This window comes from Lemur catta, chromosome 1 (assembly GCF_020740605.2).
Source record: "Lemur catta isolate mLemCat1 chromosome 1, mLemCat1.pri, whole genome shotgun sequence".
Classification (NCBI taxonomy): domain Eukaryota; kingdom Metazoa; phylum Chordata; class Mammalia; order Primates; family Lemuridae; genus Lemur; species Lemur catta.
Window position 1 is genome coordinate 272,986,074 of NC_059128.1, and position 22,720 is coordinate 273,008,793.

The window sequence follows — 22,720 nt, forward strand, 5'->3', positions numbered from 1 at the left end:
GGTATCTGGGCCTAGAGCTTCATTGTGGAAAGGTCTTTAATTCTGAATGTTTTTATTAGACATAGGGCTATCCAAATTTCCTTAAGTCAGTTTGGTAACTTGTATATTTTTAGTATATCTTCCATTTCAGCAATTTTGAGGAATTTTTTGGCATAACATTTATGATATCTACTTATCATTTTTCATGTCCATATGCTCTTAGAAGATGTTGATTCTTTCATTCTTCCTATTGGTAATCTGTCTTTTCTGTCTTATATTATTGATCAATCTAGCTAGAGTTTATCAATTTCATTAATCTGTTCAAAGTTTGAGTATTCAACTTTGAGCATTACTTATTTTCTTTACAGTTTATTCATTTTCTACTAAATTAATTCCTCTCTTATTTTTACTTTTACTCCATTATTCTTACTTTGTATTTACTTTTCTCTCACTCTGTAGTTTTTTGCCTAAGAAGCTTAAAGCCTTGATTTAAAAAAATGTCTTTTATTAATATAAATATTTAAAGCTATAAATTTCTTTTTAATCACTTCTTCAGTAGTATTCCACACATTTAGTATGTTGTATTTTCTTTATTACTCAGTCTAAAATATTTCTATTAATAATTTTCCATGTGACTTTTTTTGATCCATGTGCTATTTAAAGTGATTTATATCCTAGTTAAGGAAGAATCTGTCATTTTATATCTGAGACTCTGTTGCTCCATCCAACAGATACCTTGGCAGCAAGAGACATAGGCAGGGAATCTCACCATGCCACCACCTGCAGCAAAAGACACACAGCAGACGGTCTGGTGAAATATATACCATACTCTCAGACAGCACTAGCAGGAACCAGTAGGAAATCAGTGGCACAAGACAAATCAAGCAGACCAAAATAACACTTCAACAGCTCTGAAAATTTTGAACCATAGCCTATAGGAGTAGACCAAGATCCCTGTGCTAAACCTAAACAAAGTGAGTACTTGCTAAAAAAATAACTAAATAGGATCAAGATTATCTTACTAAAGAAAATTTCCATCATACTAAAAAAATGTAACTTGAATGAGAAAAGATACTTAACTAACCCTAACACTAAATTAGTCAGATGTTCAAATTATTTGACAAGGATTTTAAAGTGGCTGTCAAAAAATGTTTCAACACAAACAGTCACATTCTCTTGAAACAGGTAGTTTCAAAGTAAAAGGATGGAGATACATATATACATATATATTTGCAAACAGGAACCATTACAAAGCTAGAGTGGGTATAACAATATCAGACCAAATAAACTATAAAAGCAATAATTTTAATAAAGATAAATAGAGACATTTTATAATGATAAAAAGGGCAACCTATCAGGAAATTATACCAATTCTAAACTTATATATACCTAACAAAAAAGCATAAAATACACAAATCAAAACAGTGACAGAATTGAAAGGAGAGAGTATGTAATAATAATGGTTGAAGGCTTAAATATCCCACTTTAAACAATGGATAAAACAACTAAACAAAATGTCAGAATATAAAAAGAAGATTTAAAAAATACTATAAACCAACTAGACCCAACAGACTTCTATGGACTATTCTACCCAAGTACAAGAGAACACAAATTCCTCTCAAGTTCACATATAGAATGCTCACCCAGAGAGACCGCATGCTAAATCAAAAATAAGAATTCATTAATTTCAAAAGATTAAAATTATACATAGCCCCTTGTGTTGCTTCTCTTCAACTAATGGAGAGAAACAGACATTTTTACATAATTTTCTCCTCTAGATACTTTCAGAAAACATGTATTTGGGAGCTGGTTAAGATTTTGACCAGCCATATTTTTATCTCTGTTCAAAAAGCAATTTTGTATATATTCGCTATAGGTCACCCCAAATTCTAAGATTAGTCACTAATGTTAGTTAGATTGTTGATTTATATTTTCATTATTGATATTATTACTATTTAATAAAAATAAATGAAGTGAATTCAGAGAATTTATTGTAAATACATTTAGTGAATATTATTTAGACTACTAGAATCAGAGCTACACTTTGCCAACTACATTTTGGCTCAAACTTATATTATTGTTTTGTCTATTCAAGCCATGATCTTCTTATGAAAGACAAGCGGTCTTTTTCCAAACACAAGCAGACATTGATCTCTTGAAAGATTCACTGAAACAAAGCTCAAATTCTATATCTTCCTGTGACAATGTGGGAATGACAAACAAGAAAGTCATACGTGTAACTACCATGCATGAGTTCAAGAATGTATTGTCAGTGAGTGAAAAGAAATAGCAATGATATAAAATTTAGGAGAAAATTTATCCCTATCCAGAGGCACATTCAAATACTAAGTATCAGGAAAGGATGAAATATTGAAGGTATGGAATGAAGTAGGGAGAAAATGGGTACTGCTATGCCAATGCCCTTAGTCAAACATTGACTATACTGAAGGTGAGGCTTTGATCAGATCATAGTAGCCCTTGAATCTGTTCATGAAAACACATATTATAAAAGCACTGGTTGAATATAACTATTGGTTAGGACAGACACATCTAAGTTATCAACTATAGACAGTCAAAGTCAATAATCTCACACACATAAATACACACACATGCACTCATAAAAAATTTAAATAATAAAATATACAGGAAAATGTTATAGGTTTGAAAAAAAGATATTATCTTTACTAAACATGAATTTATGCACTTTCATTAAAAATTGGTTAAAATTGTTTACATTCAATCATATAATAGTAACATAACATCAAAAGAATATTCTTCTAAATTTTTATAAACTCCTGGTAATTTAGAACAAAAAAGTCTTGATGGTACATGGTAGTCTAAGACCCAGTTGTCATTATTTGAACAGAAAAATAAAAATGTTATTATTAATAATGCAGGAAGAAGACAGTACCTCATAAGAGAATGACTTAAAGAGATTATGGTTTTAAATTTCTCAGAAAAAGTCAGAAGACCAGTATCTCCCATAGCAGAATGGGTGGTAACAAGCATATCCATAACCACAGCCATAGCCACAGCCCAGGCCTCCATAGTAGCTGCAGAAGCCTATGGTGTCAGGAAAGGTAGGCTCAGTTGTATAGCAGGATCACACTTTAGAGTTTTAAACTTATAATTTGTACAGGGCCTTAAATACTACCTCAGTGGTATGTAGGACAAACCACATGCCCTGTAGGGATCATGTTCCAAAGTAACTGACATTAAAATTATCCCCAAAATTTCTCCCAACCAATATATCCAAGACAACTTTGCTGTGTCTCAAGATGCCTATAATGAAATCTTGTGCTTTTAATAAGAGAATTTATATCAGATGCCAAATTTAAACTATATTACCAGCTACCATGAGATCATATAACCTGTATAGATTTCACCTCTTGAAAATCTTTTTTTCCTTTAACAATATTCTTCTTATCTGGGTATATGTAGTCTTTGGAACAAAATGATGATTTCAAAGAGGGTAGTAGAGAATGGAAATCTTATAGAAGAAAATACAGGGTGGCAGAGCTGATTTGTAAATTCTTAAATGGTAAAGTATATTATTATTTCTTGCAGAGTAATATTATTCACTTTGATTTATCCTTCACATATATATGCATCTATCACTTTGTCTATGTTCCAAAGCAATGTTTATGGTCCTGAACTTTAAACCCATGGACCATGGTTCTATATAAAAGGGAAAAACCTATTCTGTTAGAAATTTGAGTTTAGGAATCAATTTTAGAGACTTTCAAAGATTTATTGACCTCATGTACCTCCTGTTGTGACACAATGAAATAAGCACATCTCTTCTTGTATCCTTGCCCAAAATGTACAACCTCAATCTACTTCTGAGAAAAAAGACAAATGCAAATTGGGGAGCATTCTACAAGGCATTTAGCTCTTTAAAATTTCCAACAGTATCAACGTCACCAGTGGGAGGAAACTAAGAGATGTAAGAACCAAATGCCATGTGGTGTCCTGGATTGGATCCTGGAACAGAAAAAGGAGATTAGGGGGAAAATGGTGAAATTCAAATAAAGTCTATAGCTTAGTTAAAAATATTGTGCAAGATTAATTTTTTGGTTTTTATAATTGTACTTTGTTATGAAAGATATGGACATAGGTATAACTGGGTGAAGAATATACAGGAATGTTCCATATATTTTTGCAACTTATTGTAATTCAAAAATTATTTCAAAATTTAAAAGTTGGAAAGAATAATTTTAAAATACTACTTAATCTTTTGTATTCATTTGGCTATTTATTAATTGTCTCATGCATCAAACTTTTAAGAATCAATTTTATATTGGACACTGTTATGAGAATTAGGGGTCAGGCAGTGAAGAGGATGGACAAGACCTTTGTTGTTATGGAGCTTACATTCCAGATTAAGCAAGTGTGGGCAATGCAGACAGACATTTAAAAGTAAATATTAAAAGTAAATGAGATTATTTCTGATGATAATGAGTCTATTTAAAAAATTAATCAAGTTGACTAAGATAAATTTAAAGAGTACTGATGAGAGACTACTTCTAAGTATTAATAGATGGTTAAGGAATGCCCCTCTGATAGAAAGAGGAGAAGAGTCGGATACCAACACTTTTGCTATCACCTTCAGAATGTAGTATCTCAAAGGCAGAGGCTTTAAGTTGGAAACAAAGTTGGTGAATCTGAAGAGCCAAAAAATTGTTGTTTTCTTTGTTCTGTAACGAAAAGCAAGGTGTTCCAAGATGCACTCACTGATGTAGTCAAGGCTGTGACAGGACAGACCGTGAAGGCTGTTTTCTAAGCTTCAGATTGCCAGATACAGTAATCTTAACCCTAACCCTAACCCATGCAGGACCTGCAGATAAATATGATTCTCAGATAAATATTTTTTCTATAAATATTTCTCATTCAATATTTGTGATATTCAATAGTCTGAAATTCAAATTGAGCTGGGTATCCGGTATAATCTAGCAACCTTAATGTAGGAAGGCATTAAAGGATTTTCCTCTGGGAGGGTCCTGATATGATTTGTGTCCTGCATACTTAGAGTTGTAGAGATAAAGAAGGGAAGAGATTTGGGAGTATAGAGAATCATGAAGTTAGTTTCTTCTTGATAATTTTTGATGACTATTAACAATCTAAGTAGATGTAGTAGTCATTTGGAGAGATATATCTGGAAAGCAGAATTGGAAGTATGATTTGAAATTAAGTCATAACACAATTTATCCAAAATAATCCATCTAAAGGAGTTTAGATAGTCTATAAGAGGAACACCCTCACATTTGAGAGCAAAATTCGAAGAAGAGAAAAGAGAAAAGATATTGATAAAGAACCACTAGGGAGACTTGAAATAAACCATGTGTAGCAGGACAGAGGAAAAAGGTAGAGAATTTCTCAGGAATGAAAACAGAGCTTGGTAAATCTGAATGCTACTCAGAGCCTCAGTAAAATGAAGAAGACTTAAACTGTAAATTTGGCAAGATTCAATTAATAGAGATTGCTGTAGGAGCTGTCATAATAGAGTTGTGGGGACCAAACACCAAAAGGTGTGAGAAGAGAGATAAAGAGAAACTGGAAATCTACCATGGAAATACCATGGAAATTTTAAAAATTTGGTTTCATTCCTATGATTTCTAGAGGAAAGTTGATTAAAATACATGAGGTCCAAAATATCTTGTAGTCTCTCTTCACTGCTACAGAAACTAGCCTCAAATTCTACTTTCTGTCATGCCTAAGGTTATAGAAAAGGGTACATTAATATATTATTTTTACTCAGAAGTATCATTAGAACACCAAAAATCAACTGATTACACATGGATATGTGGATAATGCCATATCCCACAATCACAATTTCAAAGACTTGAAAGGACATTTTTTTTAACTAAAATGTAAAACCACTTCCACTTTTCTTGTGTCTCCGGTAGGAAGAATTATCACTCTAATTTGAATGAAGACCATAGTAATTCTAGAGCTATGCAAGAGAATTCAGCAGGCCAGATCACAAGGAATGACTAGATATGTTGATGAAGGAACAGGCCTCTGTCTAATACATTGCTAAACATAAATATATGATGTTGTTAAGCCCAGTGAATAGTTACTTAGAATATAACTCTAATATTAATTAGAATCACTGTATAGTTATTTGGGGAAAATTGGATTCCAACAAATAATTTGTTTTGTAGTACTTCAGTACAATTTGAATATAAATAAAAATTATACTTATTGATATAAGTAGAAAAATATAATACATTTTGCCCAGACTTGGTTTTCATAAAATATTAATTAGTTGGAATATTATCAACATATTGGGGATGAAAGGCACATTCAGTACAGAAAATAAATTGAATATCAAAAGAAGGAAATTAATTTGCTTCAATAGAAGAGGAAAACTCATGCATCAAAAGAAGAGTTATTTTTGCAAAAGGTTTTTTAAAAATAATGAAACTATTGGGACAAAGAACAAATAAGATTGTGACTAAGTGTTATTTTGTTATATACAAAAAATGGTTATAGGAGGTTACAATGAAGGTCTATTTTGAGGCAGGATTATATAAGTGTGAATGAGAATGTTTCCTCTCACTGAAGTCTTCAATTGGATAAGGGGAGTCCAAACTAAGGCCAAACAAAGCATGACTTCTTAATATCTCTGAGGCATTATCTTATGACTGAGAATCAACAAACTAATTATATTAGTCATAAAATTAGCCATTGGCATGACACCTGTGGTGGTTCCCACCCATGCTGAGGGCATATAAAAGGACCTTTGCAGGAAGAACTGTCCAGACTGAAGTCACCTACCCTCTTTCTCCACCCAAGGACAACCTCAACCACCAACACCATGTGTGGCAGCTACTACGGAAACTACTATGGCGGCCGTGGCTATGGCTGCTGTGGCTATGGAGGCCTGGGCTATGGCTATGGAAGCCTGGGCTGTGGCTACGGAGGCCTGGGCTGTGGCTATGGCTCCTGCTATGGCTGTGGCTTCCGCAGACTGGGCTGTGGCTATGGCTGTGGCTATGGCTATGGCTCCCGCTCTCTCTGTGGCTGTGGCTCAGGCTATGGCTCTGGCTTTGGCTACTACTATTGAAGACACCATGGAGACTCTCGCCCTGTATCCTGTGTCATTGGGATTCACCAGTTGTGAAAGCCTGATGTGCTGAGCCTCAGGGTTAGTTGGTGATTATCTCACAGCACAGGTTTCTGATGTGATTTTTGAAGACTTGCCCACTAATACCCTACAGATCTGATATTTCAAGCTTTTCTCTCCTGGAGCTAACTCACAAAAATTTAAATGACATGAAATTCATCCCATGAACTCCTGTATGTTCTCTTAGCAAGACAATGTTGCAGATCTTACTTTTTGTTTTTTATGCAGGAGCTTATTCTCTGTTTCCTAATAAACTTATTCAATCTGGAGCAACAGACCTGGTTTTCTTTTCATATACTGTTCAGTATTTATCAATTTTTTCTGGCTGAATTAAAGGAAATAATTGTCCTATTTGGGGGATATCATTTTTAAATATATAATAATGTTTATAGTTTCCTATTTTACAAAAATGAATCTACCAAGAGATGCATGGAATGAACATTCTATTCTATCATGTGAAATCCTTGATTTGTGATAAGAAAATAATCTTGTAACCCTCAATTTTCTGCTCTACTAAAGAAGCGATGATACATGTCATAGGGGATTATTGTTAGCATCAAAGAAAGTAATATTTTTCAATTTAGTTAAGCATTGCCTAAATACATTATATATTCCAAATGTTATCATACCAAGGCCTTCATTTGTGTAAAGATCCTTTAGAAGATATGAATATTGACACACGATTCTCTACTTCTAAACTTTATTTTGGGCATATTTAAATAAAAAGTATTTTCTTTGTTTGCCCAGAACAATAGGTAAGGAAGTTTAAATTGACCCTTCTTCCACCTAACTTTTTCATACCTTAAACTAGTTTGAAAAGGTGACATTTTTTCTAACATCCATTATGTATTTAAGTTTAAAATTATTTAATGACATTCTATATTCTTGTTTGTTTTGAGATTTTAAAATATAAATAGAGTCTCAAGAATATGTAGAACATATCAAAAGTTTTAATATTCATGGCATTAAAATCTCAAATGGAAGAAAAACAGATTGATACAGAAATCCTATTTGAGGAAATAATGTTTGAAAATTTCCTAAATTCAGTAACAGTCATACTTTTATAAAACCAAGAAGTTGCAAATCTCAATCAGAATAACCTCAAAGGAAATTATGTCCAGATATATCATAATCAGGCTTCTGATAAGCAAAAGAAGAAAAATTCTTGAAGGCAGCTAAAGATAAACAACACATTACTTACAGAGACTTATAAATGATTGTGTATTTGTCATGAGAAACAATAGAAAAGAAATCAATATTTTATATCCTTCAGTAACAAAAAATAAAATAAAATCTTTCTCAGATGAAGGTGTCCGGGAAAACTTTTCTAAAAGAAATGCCAAAGGAAATTTTTCAGGCTAAAAGAAAATGATATTAAAAGGAAGCTGAAAACTTCATTAATAAGAGAAAAGCAATAGAAAACTGTAAACCTTTGGATAAATAGAATATATGTTTTTCTTTTATGTGCTTTAAAATTTATATAACTGTATAAAACAAAAACTGTCAAATTGAATGAGGGGATTTGAAGGTATGTTGCTATGATATATATGAGACAATTATAACAAAAAGAGGCAATTTAAAGGAATTTATACCTTTTATAAGGCTTATTTCTTTTAGCTAGAGTAGTAAAATATTACCTCTGAGAATATTGTGAAAGATTAGCTATGTATATTGTAATATCTAGATTAACTTCTAAAAATACAGAGATATAGCCAAAAAGCCACCAGGTACATTAAAACACAGTGTTAAAACTATTCAAATACAAAATAAAGCAGGAAAGTGGGAAGAGAGAAACAGAAAACAAAAATAAATAATAAAATGGTAAATCTAATTTCATGCACATCAATAATTACTCAGGATGTAAATAGTTTAAATATGCAAAAGACAGATTATCAAATTGTATAAGATCAGATCCATCTATATATCATTCATAAGAAAAACATTTCAAATATAAAAGTAAAACATAGAGAAAGAGTAAGAAGATCGAGTAAAATAGAGAAAGCAATTCCATACAAACAATAATCATAAGAAAGTGGGAATGGCTGTCTTCATATCAGATGAGTTATCCTCAGGGCAAGAAAAATTACCAGGCATAAATAAAGATATTGCATGAATATAAAAGTGTCATTTCAACCAGAATCCATAAAAATCCTCAATGCATAGCACTTATCAAGAAACCTTCAAAATACATGAAGCAAAAAATGATAGAATTAAAAGGAAAAATAGTCACATCCACAATTATATTGGAAACTTTAACCCTCCTCTCAGTAATTAATATAAGAAGTAGACAGATGTTCAGGAAAAAAATAGGATAACTGAATAACTACAGCAATCAACTTGAAATTAATGACATTTATAGAACACTCTACCTCCACAATCTCAGAATACATATTCTTTTCAGGTACATACAAAACATTCACCAAAATAGATAATATATTGTGTAACAAAACAAGACACAGAAAATTTAAAGAATTGAAGTTATACAGAGTATGTTCTCGCACCGTTAAAGAATTAAAATACAAAATTTGTAACAGAAAGGTACCTGAAAAATTCCCAAATATTTATAAATAACCCATGAGGCAAAGGGAGAATCCTAGGGGTAGTAAAAAATATTTTGAACTGAATGAAATGAAAATAGAACAAATCAAAATTTATGAGATTCAGATAAAGCAGTGCTTAGAGGAAAACTTATGCCACTAAATGCTTCTATTAAAAAGAAGAGCTGGGTGCAGTTGCTCATGGTTGTAATCTTAACTACTTGGGAGGTTGAGGCAGAAGGATTCCTTGAGGCCAGGAGTTTAAGATCTGCAACATAGCGAGACCCTGTGTCTGAAAAAACTTTTTTTTAATTAAATAAATAAATAAAAGAAGGAAGTTCTCAAATCAGTAATGCAAGCTTCTTTCAAAATAATTGGTGAAGAATTTTTGTAAAAAGATGAAGGAAAGAAGCAATACAGATAACATCTGGAATTGATATAATTTAAAGCAGAAAATAAAGAAAGAACATAAATGAAACCCAACGCTAATTCTATGAAAAGGTCAACTAAGCTGATAAACCTCTAGCAAGACTGTCAAACAAACCAAGAGAAAAGACACATGTTACTGAAAGTAGGAGTGCAAGAGGGCCATCACTGCAAATCCTGTAGTCAGTCATGAGAAGGACAATAAGGGAACAGAAAGAGCAATATCATACCCGTAAAATCAACAACTTAGATGTGATTGATTCCGTAAAAAGAAGAATGTGCCAGAACTTACTCAAGAAGAAATACATCTGAATAGTCACATAACTAAGTGGAAAATATGTTTTGTCATTAAAATTTATTCAAAAAAGAAAACTAGCACATAGGACTTCACTGGTGAATACCAGCAAACATGCAAGGAAGAAATAATACCAACTCTATGGCAACTCTCTAAAAAAGAAATAAGAGAGGGGAGAGAGAGAAGTTGAGACAGAGACAGAGAGAGATTTAAAAAAAAGAGGAGGGAACATTTTCCTACTCATTTTATGAAACCAGCAATACCCTTGGTCTGTTCCTAGGCCATTTGTACAAATAATGGGGATTTTCCTGAACACAAACTTTCCTTTATGGAAGTCTACAATTTTGCTTATGCCATTTTGACCCATTGCCAATTAAGTCCCTGGGCATTGAGTCTCTAATGGGCTTTCTTGGGCAGAAACATTGCACACAGATAGCTTCATTTGTGTTGCTGGGGAAAGAGTGAGCTATGTATGTCAAAGAACATAACCATCCACACACAGATATCTCCAGAACCTGCCTGTGGCTTTTCCTTTTATAATATACCTATGTAACCTTACTACTTTGCTATAATAAATCTTAGAGATGAGCACAATTATAGGCTGAGTCCCATATAAGTCTTTCTAGAAAATCTCCAATAGTGGGGTAGTCTTGGGGACCCCCAACAAAACATGACCATCTGAAAAATACAAAACTATAGGATATAGAACAATCAACTATCGACAGGGTTTAGGGATGTGGGGAGCGATTGACTACAAAAGGACAGCAAGAGGAATTTGGGGGAGAGGGTAATGGCACTATTTTGTATCTTGATTATGATGTTTGTACTGTAACACTATGCATTTTTCTAAACTCCCAGAACTGTATACCAAATGGATTTTTCTGTCTATAATTTTAAAATAACACTTTTAATAGGATTTGGGGAGGCATGGAACTTGGCAACTGATGTTTTGCACGCGAAAAAATCATGCAGAATATTTACTAAGTGCTAAGTATCAGTTAAAATTGACAAATGCTCTCTAACTTAATACTGAAAACTCCCAGCAATAGAGGTATAACCTCCTATTTTAAAAGAAGAAAATTTACAAATATTAAAATGTTTTCTGAAGGTCACAATTCTAGAACTGGTAGAGCAACTAAAGTAGAAATTTTAAGATAACATATGTCAACAATTGCAATTGCAAACTTTCCTAGAAACAAACAAATGAAAGAGTCCAAAAAGATAAACTCTATTACATGTAACAAATAGAATTAAAACCAAACTTTTTTATTCCAGGTAAACCAAGTTTATTAGAAACATTGAGAAACAAAATGATGTACAAAATTCATCAAGGTAGGACCAGTGAGTGCTTCATTCTGGTAAAAGGAGATAAGTGGGTTCACAGGGTGAATATCACATTCATTCACTTGTCATGAGGGAGAGAATGGGTATAAGTGTCTAGAAGTGGCAGATCCAGGCAGTGGCCACCACATGGCAGGTCATCAAAAAATCACATCAGAAATCACTGACGTAGGATTATCCCACACTAATGTGGTGACACAAGGGCAGAGGATTCAGGGATGACGAATCATGATGTCTCGTGTTAAAGACGAGTCTCCGTGGTGTCCTCAGTAGTAGTAGCCAAAGCCAGAGCCATAGCCTGAGCCACAGCCATAGCCACAGCCACAGAGAGAGCGGGAGCCATAGCCATAGCCACAGCCATAGCCACAGCCCAGTCTGCGGAAGCCACAGCCATAGCAGGAGCCATAGCCACAGCCCAGGCCTCCATAGCCACAGCCCAGGCCTCCATAGCCATAGCCCAGGCCTCCGTAGCCACAGCAGCCGTAGCCACGACCACCATAGTAGTTTCCGTAGTAGCTGCCACACATGGTATTGGTGGTTGAGGTTGTCCTTGGGTGGAGAAGGAGTGTAGGTGACTTCAGTCTGGACAGTTCTTCCTGCAAAGGTCCTTTTATATGGCCTCAGTGTGAGTGGACCCACCACAGGTGTAATGCCATTGGCTAATTTTGTAACTAATTTAATTAGTTTGTTGTTTCTCAACCACAAGATAAAACTTCAGAAGTATTAAGGAAACTTGTTTTGTTTGGTCTCTCAGAACTCTCCTGAGACAATTCAATAATGAGAGGAGACAGTGATGCACGCAAATTCCTGTATTACACCATGTATTCATTTTAACTTCTATAAGCTTGCATTAATTCAAGAAGTAGCATTTGAAGCAAGCCAACTTTGACTGACTCTTGCCACAAAATAAAATCTATACTCCTCTCCTTGTCTCTCCACAGCCAATGTCATTCATTTTTAACCAATGAGTTGTGCCTAGAACTTGTTTCAAAACATTTTTTTCTTCTTCCTTATTTCAGCTGTCCCTGCACCTACGAAAGAGTGCAGCACAGAAAATTGTAATGTTAATTTATCTCTGTAATATAATTAACAAAGAGCCAGCTTATTAAAATTTCTTAAACAACCTTCCTGAGCCAGCAGCATCTCTACATTTTACTCACACAAATTATTGTTTTATTTTTGTATATCTAATTCTTTTTCAGAACAATAAAAAAATAGTTTTTGCTATGGATTTCAATTTCTTTTCAAAGCCTACCACCAGAAATTATAATAAGAATGAATTTCATTTTATTGAGATTTTTATCAATTGCCATTTTCAATTGATACTATTTGTTAGTTATTTAGAAATTTTAGAATTTTCACTAGTTATGTTATATGGGCTTTACTATCTCTGAAATGTCTGTGCTTCCCAAGACTCAGTTTTTTTGTAATTCTGCACCAATCAACTGAATGATCTGTTGATATTTGGGATATACAACGAACAGCTAATATTCTGACTTTTTTTTTCCTTTATATATTTGATTTTGCCAATGGATTCGATGAAGGTAAGTTTCTTTGTAAAGACATACAATGTTAAGTAGGTAATCTATTTTTAACCAGGCTCATGGTACTTTCTTGAATAAATGTTGAAATATTTTATAACTTCATCCTTTTCACTATCATAACCCAGGTTTATTAGGAGACACAATAAAATCAAGAGAATTTGTTATTTTCTAAAGGCACTTGGATTTTATCTTTCAGAGGATGTAGGAAGGAGATGTGATTATGTACAAATATCCAGAATCAATTACCAAGATGGTAATCCTTCAATGACGTTCTGTTTTCAAAGGTTGTTGATACATGTTTCTTCATATAAATTCCAAGTAGGGTCAACGTGGTAGGATTGGCTTAAGCAGCAGTGAAGAGTGTGTAAGAAGGGAAACCATTTGCCCTTCAGTTAACCCTTCTTTGGAATTCAGGATGCAAGATCTTTATATTTCATCAGTTCATCTGCCTTGATAATTCAAATTACTCAAAAGAAAATAGTCTTTTAATATAATAGAACAAAGTTTTCCTATAAATAATCAGGTCAAATGCAATCATTTCTCCATTCATCATGCATTTTAATACATTTTATACTTATTATCACTGGTAAGTGTATTTGTGTAAACTAGACATGTAGTTATGCTTACATATTATTTTAGTCCCTTCTTAACTGACATAACAACTATTAGTAAATATCAAATATATCACTTTAAATTTTTCCACAAGGAAAATATCCGTTACCTCAAATGTTATACTTTAGATTCCACCAATCAGTTATCATTCAACTTAGAATTATTTTTAATTAGCATTAGTTGAAATAATGTAATAGCCATTTTTTAGACTTAAGTCCAATCTGTCATATAACCATGGACCAGAAAGTCATATAACTAACTTACATTAGTTAATCAACAAAGTAATCATATAGCAGGTAGTTTTCTAACTGGCTAAAATGACTATATAAGAAACAGTCTATCATTTAACTCAATATCCTCAAAATAAATATGTACGAGTCAAATTCTCTTAGAATTTATTTCAGGAATTATTTATCTTCATGAAGGACTGATATTTACTTTTAAAATTAGACAATGAGTACTTTATATACCATGGAAACTTTTTTAAAATATCAATTTTATTCTTTAGAGTAGTTTTTGGTTCACAGCAAAGTTGAACAGAAAGTGCAGAGAATTCACTTTTATCCCCTGGCCCTCCACACACATGACCTTCCCCATTATCAGCATGGGGCACCAGAATGGTGTGTTTGCTACAACAGATGAAGCTACATTGATACATAACCATCACACAAAGTTCATGGTTTACATTAGGGTTCAGTCTTAGTGTTTCATATTCTACAAGTTTTGATAAATATATGACATGTATTCACATTGTAGTATTATACAGAATAGTTTCAATGCCTTAAAAATACTCTGTGCTCTGCCTATTTCTATACTGTGGAATTTTATGTTTTTAAATTTGCTTCTTTGATGCTCTGAAATATCATTAAGTCTTAATTATCTCCCATGAAAATGAAACAAACAACAAATGGCTCTTTCCCTAAGAAAACCCCCATGAGTTTACCAATGTACTTCTTTAATTCACTATTCCTCTTCATGGAAAATTTCAAAAAGATGTATTTTTAAGATTACTGCCTCTACTTTATCTCCTTTTCTCTCGGTCAGTTGAACTTTTGACCCACCACTCCAATGAAAGTTCTCCTGTAAAGTCTTGCCTAATCCAAATACGGTTTGTTTCTCTGTCTTCATTTTACTGAAGTTCTGAAACAATATGAAGGTCAGTTGAACCCTCTCCTTTATTGATGGGCTCTCTCTCTCAGGATCCATTACTCTATATACTCTTATTTTGCTTCCAACTTCACCTTCTCAGGAATTTCTTTTCTTCTGTACAACTTGACCTCAATCTCAGAACTGTGCTCATGGTCTTCTTACATTCTTTATCTTTGCCCTTTTATAGATATATATTCAACTGTCTATTGAATAATTCAATTTGTATCTTTCATAGCCATCAGAAACTTAGCATCACCAAGACAGAGCCAATGATTCCTCCCAGCACCAAATGTTTTCCCTTTTGATGTCATAATATCAGAACACAAAAAAATCACATCACAGCCTTTGCCTGGAGCATATCCTTCCTAAACTTCTCACTGTATTTAGAAAGAATGTCTTTCAATTCTCTGTCCCACCTCTCTGACATCATTTATACCACTTTCCTTCTCACTTACCATGCTTCAAACACAGTGGCTCTTCAGCAACTGAGACAGACCAAGCTGTTCCCATCCTTAACACCTTTACCTTTGTACTGCTGATTTCTCTTTCTGAAAAGACTGGCAAGAATGGCTGAATCCTTCTCCTCAGTCAGGTATCAATTAAAGTGCCGTCTTTTTAGATGTGTCTTCTCTGACCACCCAACTTAAAATTGACTCCCCCAAGAAACGATTAAAAGTTTATTCACTTCATTGGTTTTTATTGTTTATAAGTGCTTATTACTATCAGAGGTTACTGTATTTATTTCAGAAATTACTTGCCTATTGTCTATTTCTCACTGCCTGTTTTCTCTCCAATTAAGAGTGTAAGTTCCATAAGAATAGGGACCTCATATCCTTTTTTATTTCTACATATTATATACTTAAAACAAATCCCTGACATGGAGTGGGTTCATAATAGAGATATAAAGAATAAGTTAAAAATGAAAAAAAATCTATAATGTGGACTAGCTTTCTAAACTGAGATTTCTGTTAGAATAGGTATTTCCTTCCCCTGTGTAAGGAGCATGAAGATAAATTGCACAGATTCTAGGATTCTTGGAAACCTATAAAAATTTTGGACTATCGTGTGTGCATTATGCCCATTAAAGTTTAAAAATCACTCTTTATAATTTCAGATCACTTTCTGACTGAATATATGTTTCTGCACTTCTTTTTGATATCTTTCTTTAAGCTACTTAAAAATGTTTGGGGAATTTGGAAAAATGAACATGTTAGATAGCTAAATGAGTAGCTAAAATGTATGAAGTCTAGTTTTGTATGTAGTAGGAGCAATATAATGAATTTTTAGACATAGTTTTATTTGCTTTCAGATAATGATATAATTTTGGGGAGTCAGTTCTAATAGTCTGTAATGTCAGGCAGCTAAAAATAAAGTTTTTGCATATTTAAGAAAATCTAAGATTTCATTGAAGAGAGCTAGCTTCACTGGAAAAATCATGATTAAAATATTTGCATTACCAAGATTTTGATAGGCATCAGGAAATCAAAATACTTCAGAGTGTGTTGAAATAAACAGGAAAAGGTCATGAATGGGGTGCATGAAATATTCTTGAACCAAGGACCACAGTCCATATTCTTAGGAATTGGAGCTATAATTCTCTGGTTGTTCCTCTGTGTGTCTAGGTATTCAATCTTAAATGAAAAGCTTTCCCAAATGTAAATAAAACACATGTAACGATGCACTAATGGTGGAAGATATGTAGGCTTTTAGCACCTAGAGTTCTATGTGAAATAAAATTCAGTAGAAATTCTTTCATAAGAAGACAAAACATTGTATCAGGCATAAAATATAGCAATCTACATACACTTGTTAATCTGTCTTCATCATTCTTCCTTCACAGCTTTCTGATGTTCTCCTATTCCTCCCTATGCCACTCCTTGATTTCCCATCAAGAGGAAATGAGAATTAAAACCAATGATAACAATAATAAATAGAGTGAAGCTTACAGTATATACAAGATCTCCAGTAAGCAAACACTACGTAATTAGAAGACATTTTAAAGGCACATGATTTCATTGCAGGCATCCTGACACCACGGCACGAGTACTGCATATATTGGGTAGGAGGAATTCTTGAGATTCTTTAAAATGCCATTTAGTTTGTAAATAAGTCAATCTATTTGTGTTTTATTCACATACCATTCAGGTTATGAAATTCAAACTCCAAGACTAATTCTGCTCCTTAACTGAACCTGCCACTACTGACATCATGTGCTATTACAGAAACTATGATGGAGACCTCAGCTATGGCTACAGTGGCCTGAGCTGTGGCTCTGGCTGTGGTAGCTATGGGTATGTCTACAACCACCTGTGCTATTTTTGGAAGATAATTGTCTTCTGGTTTTTATTTAGATACCCTAAATTGCTGATCACTTGGTTCTTTCTTATTATTATAGAAGGAATCTTTATAACATGAGTGTCATTTTCTTTGTTAACACCAACATCTAAACCATAGACCACACATGGTAAAAGAGTCACAAATTCATTAATGATCTACAATATCTAGTGATTTTGTGAGGAAAATACATTCATTTTTATATGTTTGCATAAATCCAATCAGTGTTTTGGTGAAAAAATTCTAATTTAATTTTTCATGAACTGTCAGTTCATTTGCAAGCACAGTATATTTTTACATATATTTACTATTTCTCAGTGTGCAAATGAATGTTTGTGTGTGTGTATGTGTGTGTGTGCAGTTGTTGCTTTTTTATCAGCTAAGGTCTATTCCCAGGGGCATTAACTCACTGGCACTTTCAGGGAGAAAAACATTCTAAGAATAACAGTGGCTTGCAATAGGAAGCCATCAGCCTGAGTAAAATGATAAATGCAGAGAATAAATCAATAGGTACCAACAAGTATCTCTTAGAAATGTATTAAATATTCAATAAAAATATACATTTACAAAAGAACATAGCATTTATATTGACTTAAAAGTGTGACCATAAATAATGCAATTCACCAAGTTTTCAAATGTGTTCAGAAAAGAAAGGAAAATAATAGTTTTTAAAAATCTATGATACTGCAAGAAACTGGTAAAGGGTACCATGCAAATGCAAAAATAGTTGTGTAATCCTACTTGTCTAATTTTTGCTTTTGCTGCTCGTGTTTTTAGTATCACATCCAAGAAATCTTTGCCAACACCATTGTCAAGAAGCTTTTAAGAAGGTTTCCGGTACATTTTCTTCTAGGAATCTTACAGTTTCAGGTCATATGTTTAAGTCTTTAATCCATTTTAAGGTAAGGGTTCAATTTATTCTGCATATGGATATTCAGTTTACCCAATGTCATTTATTAAAGAGACTGTCTGTTCCCTATCGTGTATTTTTGGCAACATTGTCAAAAACCACTTGACAGTATATGCATGAATTTATTCCTGGGCTCTCAATTCTGTTCCATTGTTTTCTATGTCTGTTCAGTTCCATACTTTTTTGATTAATGTAGTTTGTGATATGTTTTGATATCAGGAAACATGAAGTCTCCAGATTTTTCTTTTTTTATTTTTTTTTGGTCAAAATTTACTTAGCTATTTAGGGTCTTTTGAGGTTCCATAATTTTAGGATTTTTTTATTTCATTTCTGTAAAAAATGCCATCATGATTTTAATAGATATTTTATTGAATCTATAGATTGGTTTGGGTAGTATGAGCATTTTAACAAATTCTGCCAATCCTTTAGCATGGAATATTTTTCCATTTATTTGTGACTTCTTTAACTTCCTTTATTAATGTTTTATGATTTTTGGTGTACAAGTATTTCAATTCATTGGTTACATTTACTTCTAAGTATTTTATTCTTTTTTATGATATTGTAAATAGGACTGTTCTCTTGATTTCCTTTCAAGATAGTTTGTTGTTAATGTATACGAACAAAACTGATTTTTGTCTGTTTTGTTTGCAGCAAATTTTCTGATTTTGTTTATTCATCCTAACAGTTGTTTTTGGTTGAGTCATTATGGTTTTCCACATATAAAATTATGCCATTTACAAATAGAGATAATTTTATTTCTTATTTTTATTTGGATGCATTTTATTTCTTTTTCTTGCCTAATTTCTCTGGCTAGGACTTTCAGTACTATGATAATTGGAGTGGTAAAGGTGGGCATCTTTATCTTATTCCCAATCTTAGCAGGAGAAACCTTTCAGTTTTTCACCATTGAGTATGATCTTACCCATGGGCTTTGCACACGTGTAGTGCATTGTGCTGAGGTAAGTTCCTTCTATACCTAATACGTTCAAAGTTTTTATCATGAACTTATCAAATGTTCTTTGTGCATCTATTGAGATGATTATGTGATTTGTACCCTTCATTCTGTTAATGTGGTTTGTCACTTTGATTGAATTATGAATGTTGACCCATCTTTGCATCAGGGATAAATTCCATTTGGCTATAGTGACTGATCCTTTTAATGTGCTCTTGAATGCAATTTGCCAATATTTTGTTGAGAATTTTTGCATTTCTGTTATCACAGATATTGGCCTGTGGTTTTCTTTTCTTGTGATGTCTTTATCTGGTTTTGGTATCTGGTCCTGGACTTTTCTTGATTGAAAAGTTTTTGATTATTGATTCGATCTCCTTATTATTGGTCTGTTCAGAATTTCTTCATGATTCAGTCTTGATAGGTTGTATAGTCTTAGGAATTTATCCATTTCTTCTAATTTGTCTGTGTACAACTATTCCTAACAGGCCCTTATAGTCTTTTATTTCTGTGGCATTGTAGTAATGTCTCCTCTTTCCTATCTTATTTTATTTGAGTTTTCTCTTTTTTTCTTAGTCTACCTAGTGGTTTGTCTATTTTTCTGTCTTTCATAAAACCAACTCTTAGTTTTGTTGATCTTTCCTACTGTTTTTCTATTCTCTATTTCATATATTTCTGCCATAATCTTTATTTTTTCCTACCTTCTGCTGACTTTGGGTTTAGTTTGTTCCTCTTTTTCTAATTTCTTGAGGTACAAAGTTAGGTTGTTTATTTGAGCTATTTCTTCTTTTTTTTAATGTAGACATTTATCACTATAAACCTCCCTCTTAGTACTGCTTTTACTGAATTCCATAAGTTTTAGTGTGCTATATTTTTGTTTTCATTTGTCTTGAAATATCTTCTCATCTCTCTTTTAATTTCTTCTTTTGCCTAATGGCATTTCAAAAGTTGTTTTTAAATTTTTATGTATTTGTGACTATTATTCTCTTACCTAAAAATCTGCTAATAGGGTTGATATGTTAAGTGTTTTTATCAACAAACAGCAATAATAATATTAAATAAAGAGTGCAGGATGGGTCGGGCGCGGTGGCTCACGCCTGTAATCCTAGCTCTGGGAGGCCGAGGCGGGTGGATCGCTCGAGGTCAGGAGTTCGAGACCAGCCTGAGCAAGAGTGAGACCCCGTCTCTACTAAAAATAGAAAGAAATTATCTGGCCAACTAAAAATATATATACAAAAAAATTAGCCGGGCATGGTGGCTCATGCCTGTAGTCCCAGCTACTCGGGAGGCTGAGGCAGTAGGATCGCTTAAGCCCAGGAGTCTGAGGTTGCTGTGAGCTAGGCTGACGCCACGGCACTCACTCTAGCCTGGGCAACAAAGTGAGACTCTGTCTCAAAAAAAAAAATAAAAATAAAAAAAAAAAAAAAATAAAGAGTGCAGGATGAAACTTTTGGAGATGATGGATATATTCAGGACACAAATTTTGATGATGCTTTCACAGATTTATACTTATCTCCAAACTCATCAAGTTATATGTATTAAATCTGTGTAGCTTTTGTATGTCAATCATACCTCAATAAAGTGGTTTAAAAGACTTAGAATAATAAGCCTAAAAATTATTATAATATTAGAAAATAAATTATAATACATACAATAGGCCTAAATATAGAATAAAATAAATACTAATACATTAAATTAAAAAAAAATCTTGAGATTATTTATTCTTATCATATTGACAATAAGACTGGATGAGAAAAAATAATTAATAGCTTAGGATTCTATATAAGAAAGAAAAATTCACTTATGGAGAAGATTGAAGGAATTTGAAATAGAACATCACTAACACATAGCATAGCTCAGTATGACTGCCACAATAAACATGGACAACAAGATAATTTCCATGATGTTGGAAATGACTACCTCCATTTGCTCACACTATATGATCACCCTTAAAAATAAAGAATATTGCTAAATAGGCAAAATAAATTTAGAAATCTAAGCATCTTTTAGTTGTCTGTGTGTGAAAGATTTTAATATGAACATATAAGAACTGATGGAACAAATATTTATCCTAAGTACTAGGTCATTTATTTTAAAGACAAAACCATATGAAAATAACAAGCTACAAAAATCAAAGGACCAATCTACAGACTCACAATGGCTTCACCTTTTAAAAAAGTACTATTGCAAAGAAGGAAAACCCTTTAATACATATTTTAAATTACAGAATTCATAACATTTAAGAGGAATGGAATGCATAATGCTATGACAAACATACAAGCAAATGGCAAAATCTACAAAGAGTAAGGCCAAGCATGATGGCTCATGCCTGTAATCCTAGCACTTTGAGAGTCCTAAAGAGGATAGCTTGAGGCCAGAAGTTTGAGACCAAAACCTGAGCAACATAGCAAAACCCCATGCCTACAAAATATAAAAAATTAGACGGGCATGGTGACATGTGACTGTAGTCTCAGCTACTTAGGAGGCTGAGGCAGGAGGATAGTTTGAGCCCAGCAGTTTGTGGTTGCAGTGAGCTGTGATGTCACTACTGTACTGGGACAACAGAGCAAGGCTCTCTCTCAAAAATTAAAACATAATAAGCTAAAATAAAATAAGGAAGTATATATTTGTCATGGTAAAGTTGATTTAAAGGAAAAAAATTGAAGGCAGAAAATTTGACAAGAGATGAAATGGGGGAAAGAGATTGAGAAATTCTCTCCTTGAATTTGGAGCAAAAGAATAAAAAGGTGATGCCAAGAAAGTCAGATGTGGTGGCTCACACCTGTAATCCTAGCACTCTGAGAGCCCAAGGCAGGAGGATTGCTTGAGCTCTGGAGTTGAAGACCAGCCCGAGCAAGAGCGAGACTTTGTCTCTACTAAAAATAGAAAATTTAGCCAGGTGTGGTTGTGTGCACCTGTAGTCCCAGCTGCTCAGGAGGCTGAGGCAGGAAGATCACTTAAGCCCAAGAGTTTGGGGTTGCGATGAGCTATGATGATGCCACTGTACTCTACTCAAGCGACAGAGGGAGACTGTCTCAAAAAAAAAAAAAAGTGTTATGCCAAGAAAGTGAGAGATGTGAATAAATGATTATGAGTGTCTAATGTGAGAGACTTAGAATTTCACCAATAAAGTAGCAAACAGAAATTAAAGGAGTAGGGAAAAATGTAATGGACAATTTTTATAGGGGGAGGGCTAAAAATAATCTTCAGATAATTTTAATATTAGTCAATAATATTGAATGATACTAACAACTAAACTTATAGCAAAAGAAAAAATGCAAAAAATAAATATTTTATATAAATATACAAACAGAAAACAAACAAGTGGGTATGAAACATCTTTTGCCATGCTAAATATGCCATGAGAAAGTTGCTTCATTTCTCTTCACTTTTATTGTGCTTTAAAATAGGGATAATAATTTTAACATGGCATAGACTCATTCTGAGGGTCATGTGAGATAATGTCTGTTAAGGACCTGGCACAATGTTTTCTCTATTGTAAATAGTTCATGGAT

At 33.2% G+C, this 22,720-nt stretch overlaps 1 protein-coding gene across 1 annotated transcript; it reads right to left on the reverse strand.

Annotated features, from left to right (window-relative positions):
* Positions 1-2,932: 2,932 nt before the first annotated feature.
* On the reverse strand, positions 2,933-12,234 carry LOC123650777 (keratin-associated protein 6-1-like). Its single transcript, XM_045569917.1, has 3 exons — positions 12,201-12,234; positions 12,006-12,149; positions 2,933-3,042 (listed from the first exon to the last, which is right to left on the reverse strand). Exons 1-3 carry the CDS (start codon positions 12,232-12,234, stop codon positions 2,933-2,935), a joined length of 288 nt encoding a protein of 95 aa, XP_045425873.1.
* Between the last annotated feature and the right edge of the window lie 10,486 nt (positions 12,235-22,720).

Coding starts and splice junctions, on each gene's coding strand:
- LOC123650777 (XM_045569917.1), bottom strand. CDS start 12,234: ATGTGTGGCAGCTACTACGGAAACTACTATGGTG. Junction 12,150..12,200: donor CTACGGAAACTACTATGGTG/GTCGTGGCTACG, acceptor ATGGCTATGGAG/GCCTGGGCTGTGGCTATGGA. Junction 3,043..12,005: donor TGGCTATGGCTGTGGCTCAG/GCTATGGCTCTG, acceptor CTGACACCATAG/GCTTCTGCAGCTACTATGGA.